Raw genomic sequence first — 14,498 nt, forward strand, 5'->3', positions numbered from 1 at the left:
GAATTTAGAATCATAGTGTGAATAAGAAAATTCTTGCCTCCTGGAGGAGGAGTTAGATAAACAAATACATAATATATCAAAAAGTGACAAAAACTGGGCTGGGGTTGTGGCTCAGTGTTAAGAGTGCTTACTGAGCATGCATGAGGCATCACATTAAAAAAAAAAAAAAGATATTGTGTCTACCTAAAACTAAAAAACCCTTTCCAGCTGCTGGGCACAATGTTGTATACCTACAATCCCAGTAACTCAGGAAGCTGAAGCAGGAGTATCACAAATTTGAGGCCAGCCTTGACCACTAAGCAAGACTCTGTCTCAAAAATAAAAATGGATGGGGATATAGGTCAGCACTAGAGAGCCACCGGATCCAATCCCAAGAATGAGGGTTGAGGGTTGGAAAGAAGAATTTAGAATAGTCTCAAACTCAACTTCTTGTCATATACCTGTATTCCCAGCAACTCAATAGGCTGAAGCAAGAGGACCACAAGTTCAAGGCTAGCCTCGGCAACTTAGGGAGGCTACAAGCAAATTATCAAGACTCTAATTTAAAAAAAATTAAACAATTTAAAAAAAGATGGGTCGGGGGCTGGGATTGTGGCTCAGCCGTAGAGCGCTCGCCTAGCACTGGCAAGCACCACATAAAAATAAAGATATTTGACCAACTACAACTAAAAAATAAATATTAAAAAAAAAAAGGTGGGTGGGCTGGAGATGGGGATGTAATTCAGTGATCAAGTGACTCTAGGTTACATCCCCAGTAACAAAATTAAACTTGACTGCTATTGGCCAATGAGTTTACTACTGCTTTATATAAAAAGTCAATTCTCTCAAAGTACCAGTATTTGGGAAAACATGTGAAAGCTTTTTTGTGAAAATGACTCTAATAATTTTAGACACCTGCATGCAATTAACTAGGAGTCTAATAAAAGCAGTAGCTGAAGCCTGATGAGTGCAGCACACCTGTAATCCCAGCAACTCCAGAGACTGAGGCAGAAGGATCACAAGTTTAAGGCCAGCCTCAGCAATTTAGTAAGATCTTGTTTGAAAATCAAAAGTGTGGGGCTGGGGTTGTAGTACAGTGGAAGAGCGCTTGCCTAGCACGTGTGAGACACTGGGTTCAATCTTCAGCACTACATATAAATAAATAAAATTACTGTGTCTAAAATTTTTTTTAAAAATCAAAAGTGCTAGAGATGTAGCTCAGTAGTAGAGTACCCCTGGTTCCATCCTCAGTATAAGAAAAAAAAATTGACATCAGAAAGATTAATTACAACCTCTGGATTTAGTTGAACCCTCCAGATCACAGATAAGACATACTAGCTCAGCTGACCCTGCCACTGCGCACCTTAAGTTGTAGCTTCCAAGTTCCCTTTCAGGCTGAGTGACTGGATCTTGAGCTATTTGGCGCTTTGGTATCTCAAAAATAGTTAGCATGGGCAGGGGTTGTGGCTCAGTGGTAGAGCACTTGCAAAGCATGCATGAAGCACTGGGTTCAATCCCTGGCACCACATAAAAATAAATAAATATATTGTGCCCATCTACAACTAAAATAATATATTTTAAAAAATAGTTACCAATGATCCACCTTTCCAGTGGGAATCTGTAGTTACAAACTTTACCTATGGCTTCCTAATCTCGAAATCCACTAATTTTTCCCCCTCAGGCTCTTGTTTCCCCTAGTGTTTTTTCAGCAATGGGCACTTCCAATCATTAATGTCCTCTGAGTGTGAAAACAGGAGTTTGAATTCTGGATTTACCACTACCTAACTGGGTGACCCAGAAAACTATACAATCAGTAAAATGGGGTTACTAATTCTCAATTCAGGTCATTTAATTCCATTGACAACCTGGTAAATGTGAATGTTCCAAAGCATCCTTACCTGACATGTATAACACATGCACAAGTTACGTGAATATAATAACCTCTTCTCAGGATCCATTGCCTTACTTACATAAAAGGGTCCAGATTTTTAAAAATTTGACAGGAAAAAAGAAAAAAAAAAACACTAAAAACTAAAGCTGGCATTTAAAGCCACTTAGTATTGGCTCTATCCTACTTTACCACCCTTATTTCCTACTATTTCTACATTACTCACTCCCAGGCATGCCTCCAGTTTTCCACCTTCAGGCTTTATGTTCTTTCCTTTTCTTGAGACAGGGTTTCACCACGTTGGCCAGGTTGGCCTTGAACTTACAACCCCCCCCCCTCAGCCTCCCAAGCAGCTGGGATTAGAGGTGTGTGCCACCTGGCCCATGTTCAGACTTTAAATCACATTCCACACTCCTGAAATGCATGCTGTCTTCCTCTAACTAGTCCAGCTTTTCCCCAAGACTTCAAAACCCAACTTGAATGTCATTTTCTCCAAAAGTCCTTTCTAATTATGGCTGAGTGGGGTGAGCATCCGCTTCTGAACTTTTCCAGCAAAGAATGTTTTTAAATGCCTCTGACAACACATCTCATGTAGCCACATAGCATTTCCAAAGCCTACATTCCTATATGGCTCCACAAACCAACTTCTCTGGAGTTGTTTTGCTTTTTAATTCAACTGCTGTCAACAATAAAACTCATATTTATGTGTTTAATCTTTAACCATGCTAGGGCCCCTGTGACTACAGCTTATTTATGGCTCGATTATATGAAAAGTGCTTAAAACAATACCTGGCATATAGTCACCACTTAATGAATATCAGTTATTATGATTCATGCTCTCTCATGTAGCAATTCCCCTTCTGGGAATCAATCCTACAAAAATTATGCACAAAGTATGTAAAAAGCCAGGCATGGTGGCATATACCTATAATATAAGCAATTTAGGAAGCTCAAGACGGGAGGATCACAGATTCAAGGATAGCCTTGGCCAGAAAGAGGAAAAAAAGAAAAAAAGATTTAGTAACACACTCTTTCCTCCATTTTGCAGATGTGGAACCTAAGACCAAAAGCTGAAGGTCAAAGAGCTTGTTGTAAGAGAGGACGTGAACCCAGAGGACGTGAACCCAGAGGACGTGAACCCAGAGGACGTGAACCCAGGTTTTCTGATCTTCTAAGCCTCTACAGTATGCTACCATCTCACCCACTCAACAACTATCCAAGTATCGACATACTTGTAAGCATTAGAAATTTAAAGCAGAACAAAACTCCTATCTTAATTATTAAACATTTATAAAGGTCTTGTCCTCTTGATGCATATAATCTACTTTCCAGTCACCTTCCATTCCTCACTCTTAAATATGCTGACTCAGACATGTCTTATTGTGACTGCCAGTTCAAAAATTGTGAGAACATATATTCTGTGAAGATACACAACTCTTTGCTTGCCACTATTGTAGAAAATGAATTGTCATGATAATAGCAGTGAACTTAGAGACAAACTCACGTTAATAGTTCTTCCACTTACTTGGTATGTGACCTTGGGCAAGTTGGCTCCCTTCCTTAAACCATCAGTGAAATGGGCTATGCACCTAGGCAACACTTGCAAACTCACCTGTTTACAACAGCCAGGCTAACACTTCCAATGACGTTGAACTGATGGAGTCGCTGACAAATTAGCAAACACATGCCCTGTGTAAAAAGGTGCCTCTACCTAACTCCAACTGATGGAGATGTATGACATTTCTATTTTCCAGGGGAACACTGAGTTCAGAAACCTCCAATTTTTTTTTTAAGTTGTATTTGGACACAATACCTTTATTTTTTTTTTTTTTAATTTTATGTGGTGCTGAGGACTGAACCCAGAGCCTTGCATGTGCTACGCAAGCACTCCACTGCTGAGCCACAACCCCAGTCTCCAGAAACCTCCAAATTTTGAGAGGATATTTTTTCCCCTTACTTCTCCTAAAAATTTAAAATATCTCTTAATGCCACCTACTCGGGAGGCTGAGGCCAGAGATTGCCAAATTCAAGGTCGGCCTTGACAACTTAGGGAAATCTATATCAAAAATATAATAGGTGCATGCAGTACATGCCTGTAATCCCAGCAACTCAAGAGGTTGAAACAGGAGGACTGCAACTTCAAGGCCAGCCTCAGCAACTTAATGAGGACCTAAGCAACTTAATGAGACCCTGTCTCAAAAAAAAAAAAAAAATGTTCTATATTATAAGCAAACCATATTTTGCAATAAATTTCTTTAATATGAAGTAAAAATGGGGGGGACTGGGAATAGATCAGTGCAAAATTGCCCCTGGTAGAATCCCCAGTACCCCAAATTCAATCAACCCATGGACCGATCTGGGTATTGCAGCACACACCTATAAACCTGATGACCAGGGAGGCCGAGTCAGAAGAATTACAAGTTTGAGGCCAGCCTGGATAATTCAGCAAGACAGTCTCAAAATAAAAAATAAAAAGGGCTGGGGATGTACTTCAGTGGTAAAGCGTCTCTGGTTCAAACTCAGATTTAATGGGTTGTGTCCTCAAAGTTTCTTCCAGGGGCTGGGGTTGTGGCTCAGTGGTAGAGTGCTCGCCTAGTACTCGTGAGGCACTGTGTTCTGTCCTCAGCACCACATAAATATAAAGATATTATATCAACCTAAAAACTAAAAAAAATTTAAAAAAAAGTTTCCTCCAACTCAAAGTTCTCCTTCCACCACTTTTAGAGACTAGCATTCCATAAAATCAATCAAGACCACCTATGTGGGCTAGGGATACAGCTCAGTTGGTAGAGTGCTTGTGTAGCACGCATAAGACCCTGGGTTCAATCCCCAGCACCACAAAAAAAAAAAAAAAAAAAAAAAAGACCACCTATGTTTAAGGTACTTTCTTCTCAGTTAATTCCCAACTTTCTATTTCAGGTGCCTTTAATCCTCTGACCAGTGACACTAATGTTTTACGATGATTATGTTCTCATCCATCACAGAAGACCCCACACATCTAAAATGCCTGAGGTAATTCCCATTCCACTCCCAACCCCCCACATTACACTTTTTAACCAAACTCTTCTGAAAGGTGCACCCTCCTCAAACTAAATTCTACTGACCTATGTGCTTCCCCAATCCCTCACCTCAATTCTATACTCTCTGTACTCACATCACATAACCTATCACTTCTACCTCACCTCTGAACTCAACCACTCATGTACTGCTACAGTAGAACAAACACCCAAACAAATTCAAAAGAGAAATGGTGCTTCTCTGACCCCAAGAAACCTAGTTTCCCCCAAAATTCTATCATTCCAGTTCTCAGACCAAAAACACTAGAGTCATCCTTGACTTTTGCCTCTCCTTCTCCCCTCGATTAATCCTTCAAACACCTCCCTGACCTTCAAAATATATCCAGAATATATACCTGACCCCTTCAAGAGTTTCAGGCATCAATATTTTTTTCTTAACTGGGTTGTTGCCACAGTCGAACAGGAATCTTTTAATTCCACTTCTGCCTTCCTTAACCTTTTCTCCACAAAGAGTAATCCTTTTAAAATACACAACAGATCATATTACTCCCACTCAAAAAACGCTCCAACAGGTTTCCCAGCAAACTCAGAATAAAAGCTACTTAACACTTTTGGCTCCAGTCACCCTATTTCTCTAATCTGCCGAGCATGTTCAAGCCTAGGGACTGCTGTTTTCCATGCCAGCAAGGCTCTTCCCACCATCACCCCTTCCAGGGGCAAATACGGCTCTTTCCTGTCACACAAGTCTGAGGCTTACATCCTGCCTTTCATAGGCCTTCCCTGGCCACCCTATGAAAACACTTCTTCCAATCAGGCACGGTGGCACACCCTGCAATCCCAACAACTCGGGAGGCTGAGGCAGGACAGTCTCAAATTCTAGGCCAGCCCTCAGCAATGTAGTTAAGACCCTAAGCAACTTAGCGAAACCCTGCTTCAAAATAAGTAATAAGGGCCGGGGACGGGGCTCAGTGGTTAAGAGCCCCCGAGTTCGAGCCCGCGCACCAAATAGATAAATAAGTAAAAGCTCCATGTAGGAAGGAGCCCGTTTAGTTCACTGAGATGTGCTCAGGGAACAGAATAGTGCCTACGTCGAGCGCTCAGCAAATATTTGACTGAATCGACGACCTTCTGCAGAGGTCTCACCCCAACCAACCAACCCCCGTCTGCTCTGGACCACGTCACACCTAGACACCAGTAACCACCTCTGGCACCTGCAAGCCCCCTCTAGGCTCCCATTTGAGAGAACGTGCCTCAAAACGGGCACTCTTTCAGACCGGCCCGCTCCCGAGGAGCCCCGGGAACCTAAGCTCCCCTCCGCTCCGCTTGCCAAGGCGCCCCCAGCCGAGCAAAGGTACAGGTTCCCTCCCATGAATGAATGAACTACGCCCCCTTCACCCAGTCCGCACACCCCCGACGCCTCTGGTCCCTAAGCCCCCGCCGCGAGCCAAGGCCCATCGTACCCCTTCCGGACGCCCGATTCCCGGAGTGCCAATCCAGCTCCCTGAAGACCCCCCACGCCCCCTGCAGAGGTCTCCGATTCCTCCCAACAACCACTCGGGGACCTCCCGGCCACACACCTCCCAGAAACACAACCAAACGACGCCCGCAGGGGTCTCGGGAGCGCTCCCCTGCCCACGCACGTAAACCCCGCCCTCCCTCTTCAAAGCGGCACCCGCTCCCTCCCGGCCGGGAACACCTCCCACCGGACGCCGCCTCCAGACCCTCGGCGCCTCCAGCCGCAGCGGCCCTGACCGTTTCTGAGCCTCTAATCCCCACAGGCGGATCTGCCGATCATACTGCGCCGCCTCCTCCTCACTGATGCCGCCGCCAGCCTCCTCCTTCTCCACCATGGCGCCGGTTCTAGCAGCTGCAGCTCAGGTCCGGCTCTCGCCAACCGCCCGCCGACCCGCGAGCAGCCAACCGCCGCTGGCCGCGCGCCTCAGCCAAGTCTGCGCCTGCGCCGTGGAATCGCGCCTGCGCAGTACCTCCTCTGCGGAGGCTGGGACCACGTGGACCTCCAAAGCCTCCGAGGCCGACCGGCGAGTGGCAGTCACGTGACGGAGACTCCGACCCCCCTCCTGGCCAAAAAAATGGCGGGCCTCATGGCCTCACTGAGAGTCCACGTGGTTATTTATGAAGCTGTCCAATTGTGCAAATACTTAAGGATCAAGGAAGCCAATTTTGAGTCAGTTCTGGAACGTCTGCAGAAACCCCAGTGTTGTAGGTATTGTGAAATAAAGTGGTGAATAAAATAGACAAAATGTAGAACTTTGCCCTCTATTAGAACAACCTAAAGAAAAATACAGTCTTCCCAGGTATAGGTGGGAGATTACTTCCTCCATTTCATGCACATACCAAAATCTGCAGATACTCAAATCCCTTATATAAAATGAGCTAGTGTTTGCGTATAATCTACCCACATCCTCCAGTGTATTTTAAATAACTACAGATTACTTATTACACATAATGCAATATAAATGCTGTGTAAGTGGTTTTACAGATAGGATGTATTTTCCTTAGGCAGGATGCCCTTTTATTATTTAGGTAAATACTTATTCAGGACCTGTTATGGGGTCAGTCAGTAATCTCTGTCCAACATATACAGCAGTGAACGAGGCAGTAAAACAGATACCCACTCATCAAGTTAGAATGTTTTTTTTATTTATTTATTTATTTATTTATTTAGATGTAGATGGACAGAATGCCTTTATTTTATTTGTTTATTTTTATGCAGTGCTAAGGATGGAAGCCAGTAACTCACACATGCTAGGCAAGCATTCTGCCACTGAGCTACATCCCCAGCCCAAGAATGGCTTTTAGTAATCTATGTAATCTTTATAAATATTGGAATTTTGGGGAGCGTGGGTACAAGAGATTGAACTCAGGGGCACTCAACCACTGAGCCACACTCCCAGACCTATTTTGTATTTTATTTAGAGACAGGGTCTTGTAAGGGTCCGGCGTAGCGTGGGAGGGAGAGACCACACAAGAGACCAGCTTCATGCAATTGCAGAGGGAAGTTTTATTGAACCAGCATGCTGGGGCTCAAGGCCCACTCAGGAAGGGAGAGCAGCCCAGACCCCCCCCCCCAGCAGAGGTCAAGCAGAGCTTAAGTACACTTTTTGGAGAGGGTGGGGGGCTTTGCATACATCAGAACAAATCATCTTGAGGCACGGGAAAATTGAACAACAACCCTGAGCCATGATTAGTACATCTATTGGCGGGAACAATCTGGGCAGGGGTGATTGGTCACCCCTGAGCGGGGTACACATTTAAACTGATTGGTTTTGTGGCCTGGATGCTTACATCTGAGCTATTTGGAGCCCTTAGCTAATAAACAACCAGGGAATCAATGGAAATATTTACTGGGCAGTTCAGGTATTGTTCTAACAGCTACAGAGATTACAGGTTCTGGGGGTAGCAAAGGAATTTTAACAATACCTGGCCTATTATTATTATTTTTAGCCCAAGCCTTTCAATTTAGAAACCTTACAATCCCCAGTCTTTTACACTTTAGCACCTCACTGTGGCTGAGGCTGACTTTGAATGGCTGAGGCTGGCTTTGAACTCGCAATTCTCCTGCCTCAGTCTCTCAAATCACTAGGATTACAGGCATGTGCCACTGCACCAGGAAGAATTTTTGTTTGTTTAACTAGGGACTGAATAGGAGTACTTTACCACAAAGCTACATCTCAACCCTTTTTGCTTTTTATTTTGAGATAGGGTCTCATTAAGTTTCTCAAGACCTCACTAAATTGCTGAGGCTAGCCTCCAATTTGTGATCCTCCTGCCTCAGGCTCACAAATTGCTGGGATTACAAGCATGTGCTACCTCACTCAGTGTAAGATTACATAGAACTTTATTCCAATTTCATAGCTGAGTAGTCTGAAGTCGAGAAAAGGTAAGTAGCCAAAATAAAGTCTCATAACTGGGATTCAAGCCCAGGCTTCAAAGCATTTAACCCATGTGCTTCCTGAGGAATTTACACTGCTGTGTGGTATATTAAGCTCCTATTGTGTCCTGATTTTGTCCACTGAGGCACATACTCTGTGAACCTCAAAGGTGGAGGAATGAGGGACGAGAGACGAGAAATGAAAGACGGAGACCAGGCAGAGATACACATGAGAATTTATTTGTCAAAGCTGACAAATAAAGGCCATTTCTCTATAGGAGAGAGAGGCCAAACAGGCTTGGGTTCTGGGATTTTGGGGGGGCAGGCTCAGGAATCAGAGCCAAGTGGGTCCTAATGGGGGGCGGTTAAGGTTGGGTTGGTATGAGGGAGTGGTGAGCCTTTCTCAGAAATGCCCGTAGGTGGGAAAGGGAAACTTTTTCCTTAAAATGGCAGCTGTCACTTAAGATGACCATCCAGATGCTACAAGGACCTTTTTTTTTTGGGGGGGGGGGAGGTTGCTGGGGATCAAACCCAGGGCCTTGTGCACACAAGACAAGCACTCTACCAACTGAACTTTATCCCCAGCCCCACTAAACAAGGAACTTATAGTGGATATTTCTTCCCCTTGTACAGACGAGAACTTGGAAACTCAAGATGGCAGTGGCAATCCATCCAAGGCCATATTTTGTTTTTAAAAAGTTGGGGGGCTGAAGCCGGGTATGGTGGTGCACACCTATAATTCCAGCATCTTAGGAGGCTGAGGCAGGAGGATGGCAAGTCCAAAGCCACCCTCAGCAAAAGCAAGGCACTGAGCAACTCAGTGAGACCCTGTCTCTAAATAAAATACAAAATAGGGCTGGGGATGTGGCTCAGTGGTCAAGTGCCCCTTAGTTCAATCCCCAGTAACCCCCTAAAAAAATAGTTGGAGCTGAATTTACAACTCCATGGTAGAGCACTTGCCTAATATACATGAAATACTAAGTTCAGTCCCCAGCACTAGAAAAAAAAAATGGCAAAAATATTAATGCAAAAAATCTGTTCAATGACTGCATTATTGATTATTGCCCTGGAACAAATTTTGTGGAAACGTAGGGACTTGAACCAGGCATAGTGGCACAGGAAGATCAAAAATTAAGGTCAGCCTCAGTAATTTAGCAAGACCCTGTCTCAAAATAAAAAACACAGGGCTGGGGATGTGGCTCAAGCGGTAGCGTGCTCGCCTGGCATACGTGTGGCCTGGGTTCGATCCTCAGCACCACATACAAACAAAGATGTTGTGTCACCAAAAACTGGAAAATAAATATTAAAAAAAAATAATAATAAAAAAATAAAAAACACAAAGGGCTGGGGAAATAACACAATGGTAGAGTGCCCCCAGGGTTCAATCCCCAGCACCAAAAACAAGCAAACAAGACCAAAGTAGGGACTTTATTTTTTTTTTTTTTAAGAGAGAGTGAGAGAGGGGAGAGAGAGAGAGAGAGAGAGAGAATTTTTAATATTTATTTTTTAGTTCTCGGTGGACACAACATCTTTGTTGGTATGTGGTGCTGAGGATCGAACCTGGGCCTCACGCATGCCAGGCGAGTGCACTACCGCTTGAGCCACATGCCCAGCCCCCAAAGTAAGGACTTTAAAAAATAAACATTTATTGGGGCCATTTAGTGGCACGGGCCTTTAATCCCAGCAGCTAGGGAGGCTGAAATGGGAGGATCAGGATCACTAGTTTAAAGCCAGCCTCAACAAAGGCGAGGCACTAGGAGCCACTCAGTAAGACCCTATCTCTAAATAAAATATAAAATCCAGCTGGGGATGTGGCTCAGTGGTACAGCGCCTCTGTCATTTGAGGACACCCTAAGCAATTTAATGAGATCCTGTCTCAAAATAAAAATAAAAAGGGCTGGGGATGTGACTTAGTGATCAAGACTCCTGGGTTCCATCCCTGGTACCCAAACAAATAAAATAAACAAACATTTATTATGTCTTATGGTTTCTGTAGATCAGGAGTTCAGGAGCAGCCTGGCTGGGCAGTTCTGGTTTAGGATCTCTCATGAGGATTTAGTCAAGTGTCATCTGGGGCTGAGTTTATCCTTTGATTTGGGATGACTGATCCCCTTCTTAGAAGGCTCATACCCCTCTGGCAAGTATTCATTGGCTTATTTTTTTTTTTTCTTGGTACTGGGGATTCAACCTAGGAGCACGAGCACTTTACCATTGAACCACATCCTTAGCCCTTTTAATTTGAGAAAGGGTCTTGCTAAATGCTGAGGCTGACCTCAGATTTACAATCCTCCTGCCTTGGCCTCTCTAGTGGATGGGATTACAGGCCTTTGATGACAATTTTTACCAAAAGAACATGACAGAGAGACATTACTTAAATTCTGAGCTCAGTCATCAAAGCGGAAATTCACTTCCACCTGCTGTGGAAACACTTGAGTTTGACCCTGAGTTGCCAGAGAAGCAGTCCAATTGCCCCGCGGCCATGGTGAAGGGAGAAGCCAGCCTAAACACAGACAGATGCCTACCCAGCCCCCAAGTTCTTCAACCATCCACAATTTATTTTCTAGACATGTGTTCTGTAACCCCATGAGATGTCCTATGCCAGAACCAGCCAGCTGAGCCCTTCCTGAATTTCTGGCCCATAGGTACTGTGAGGGATAATAAAATAATCGTTGCTATTCCAAGCCACTAAGTTTCAGGGTAGTTTTCTTTTGAACACACATAAAATGTACCATCTTAACCATTTCTAAGTGCACAGTTGAGTACTGTTAAGGATATTCACATCCATCATTGTGCAACTAATCTCCAGAATCTTTTCATCTTGCTAAAAATGAAATTTTTTGAATTGCCAAAAGACAGAATAACAAATTTAGTTAAAAGATCTAGCTCGGTGCAGTGATACACACCTATAATATCAGCAAATCAGAAAAGTGAGAGGAGGATTGCGAATTCAAGGCCAGCTCAGCAACTTAGGGAGACCCTGTCTCGAAATAAAACAAAAAAAAAATCCCTGGTAGTACCCCCCCAACACAAATAAATAAATAAATGAAACATAAAAAGGGCTGAGGCTTGGGCTGGGGTTGTAGCTCACTGATAGAGCACTTGCCTAGCATGTGTGAGGTACTGGGTTCAATTCTCTGCACCACACATAAATGAATAAAAATAGAGTTCTTTTTTAATATTTATTTTTTAGGTGTAGATGGACACAACACAATGCTTTTTATTTTTTATGTGGTGCTGAGGATCAAACCCGGGTCCTGCCCGTGCTAGGCAAGCGCTCCACCACTGAGCCACCATCCCAGCCCTAGAGTTCTTTCAACAACTAAAAAAAAAAAAAAAAAGGGATGGGAATGTGGCTCAGTGGTTAAACTTTCCTGGGTTCAATCACCAGGTAACTAACACACACACACACACACACACACACACACACACACAAATTGGTTACCATTAGGTTATTCAGATTCCTGTCTTTGTAAATGGTAAAGCAGAAGGATGTCTTTTATTTTATTTTATTGGTACCAGGGATTGAACCCAGGGCTCTTAACCACAGAGTCTGGGATTACAGGACTGCACCATAATGCCCAGCGCAGAAGATGTCTTTACCATGCCAGCCAAACTGCACTGGGAATTAAACACTTAGTTTCCATCTGGTGACATGAAACTTTAGCATGAGTAACTCCAGTCTGATTTGTTATTTTAGGTTCTTTTTTTTTTTTTTTTAAAGAGAGAGTGAGAGAGGAGGGGGGGGGGGAGAGAGAGAGAGAGAGAGAGAGAGAGAGAGAGAGAGAGAGAATTTTTAATATTTATTTTTTAGTTCTCGGCGGACACAACGTCTTTGTTGGTATGTGGTGCTGAGGATCGAACCCGGGCTGCATGCATGCGAGGCAAGCGCGCTACCGCTTGAGCCACATCCCCAGCCCTATTTTAGGGTCTTAAGCAGGAACTTAGATCAATGGACCCCTATACATTTTATTTAATACCCAACAAGTCCACATCTGTCCCTGATCCCTGTCCAGGCTCTGGTGACCACAAATTTATTTTCTATTTTGATTTCAATTATTCTAAATACTTCATCTGAGTGAAGTCAAACAGTATTTATCTTTGTGGGGGGAGTGGGTACGGGGATTGTGCCCAAGGGTCCTTTATCACAGAGCTACATACCTAGCCCTTTTTATTTTTTATTTTAAGACAGACTCACCGAGTTTACTGAGGGTCTCACTATGTTGTTGAGGCTGGCTTTACATTTGCCACTCTCCTGCCTCAGGCTCCCGTCCTCTTGGTATTACAGGCATGTGTCACCATGCCCAGTGTCTTTCTTGTTGTTCTTGTTCTTGGTGATGCCAAGGGATTGAACCCAGGGCCTAGTGTCTGCAAGTATATACTGTACCATTGAACTATTCCCAGTCTTTGTCTTTTTCTGTTTCCTTCATTTAGCATAATGTCCTAAAAATTCATCCCTATCTAGATGCAGACACCACATACTGTTATCCTAGCTACTCAGGAAGCTGAGGCTAGAGGATTGCAAGTTGGAGCCCATCCTAGCTTTTTTTTTTTTTTTTTTTTTTTTAATAGTGTTGGTGATGAAACCCAGAGTGGACCTTGGGCATGTGTTGCACACCAACTCTTCCTTTTGAAGGCTAAATAACTAAATAATATCCCATTGTATTTACATAACATTTTGTATGTCCGTTCACCCACTGATGGTGATTTAGGTTACTTCAATTTTTTTTTTTTTAATTGGGAATTTAACTCAGGGGTGTGTCAGCACTGAGCATATCCCCAGCCCTTTTTTTCATGTTGAGACTGGGTCTCCCTAAGTTGCTAAGGCTGGCTTTAAACTTGTGATCCTCCTGCCTCAGCCTTCCTAGACACTGGGATTACAGGCATGTACCACCATGCCTCGCCCATCTTTTGACTATTGTGAATAAATAGTTATGAACTTGGTGCGCAGATATTTTTTTAAAATATTTTTGTAGTTGTAGATGGACAGAATGCCTTTATTTTATTTGTTTATTTTTATGTGGTTTTGAGGATCAAACCCACGGCCTCACACATGCTAGGCAAGCGCTCTGCCACTGAGCTACAGCCTCAGCCCTGTGCAGATATTTTTGAGACCCCATTTTCAGTTCTTTTGGATCCACACCCATGGGACAGCTTGTTTTTTAGCAAAAGCTAATCAGAATGGTTGTCAAGGGGTGGGGGTATAGCTCAGTTGGTAGAGTGCTTGCCTCACATGCATTAGGACCTGGGTTCAATCCCCAGCACCAAAAAAAAAAAAAGAAGAAGAAGAAGAAGAACAGTTGTTAACTTAAGGTTCCAAAACTTGCAAAGGGTAGACAGCAGTTATCCAGTAGTTTGAGTTCCTGGGTTTGAGGAGTACATAATTACCTCCACCCAGGTGACTGCTCACCACTATCCAAGGCAGGGACTCTCAGTCCCACCTGCACATTAGCATCACCTAGGGAGCTTTGCAGCAAGTGCAGTGCCTAGACCCTTCCTGCAGAGACTGGCTAATTGGTCTGGAGTGGAGCTGAGACATTGGGATTTTTATAAAACGCTCCCCAGATGATTCTAAAATGCATTCAGGGTGAACCACGGAACAAGTCCCACATACTGCTTCATTCTAGTCTAGATTCTTTTCTTCTTGTGAGAATCAAATTACACTTTGGGCTGGTAGAGTACTTGCCCAAGCAAGACCCTGGGTTAGGTCCCCAGCACCACAAAG

General features: G+C 43.7%; 1 protein-coding gene across 4 annotated transcripts in view; it reads right to left on the reverse strand.

Annotated features, from left to right (window-relative positions):
- The window catches only part of Sae1 (SUMO1 activating enzyme subunit 1), a 71,891-nt gene extending 65,040 nt beyond the window's left edge, over positions 1-6,851 (reverse strand). For 2 of the 4 annotated variants that reach the window (XM_078031795.1, XM_078031796.1), the window contains exon 1: positions 6,637-6,850. In XM_078031795.1, the coding sequence (XP_077887921.1) occupies positions 6,637-6,734 (98 nt within the window). In that variant the 5' untranslated portion in view covers positions 6,735-6,850. Of the gene's footprint in view, positions 1-6,636 lie in introns of all 4 variants that reach the window. The other 2 variants (XM_078031797.1, XM_005336574.5) reach the window with 2 other exon arrangements.
- Between the last annotated feature and the right edge of the window lie 7,647 nt (positions 6,852-14,498).

Source organism: Ictidomys tridecemlineatus, chromosome 15, assembly GCF_052094955.1.
Source record: "Ictidomys tridecemlineatus isolate mIctTri1 chromosome 15, mIctTri1.hap1, whole genome shotgun sequence".
NCBI classification, from domain to species: domain Eukaryota; kingdom Metazoa; phylum Chordata; class Mammalia; order Rodentia; family Sciuridae; genus Ictidomys; species Ictidomys tridecemlineatus.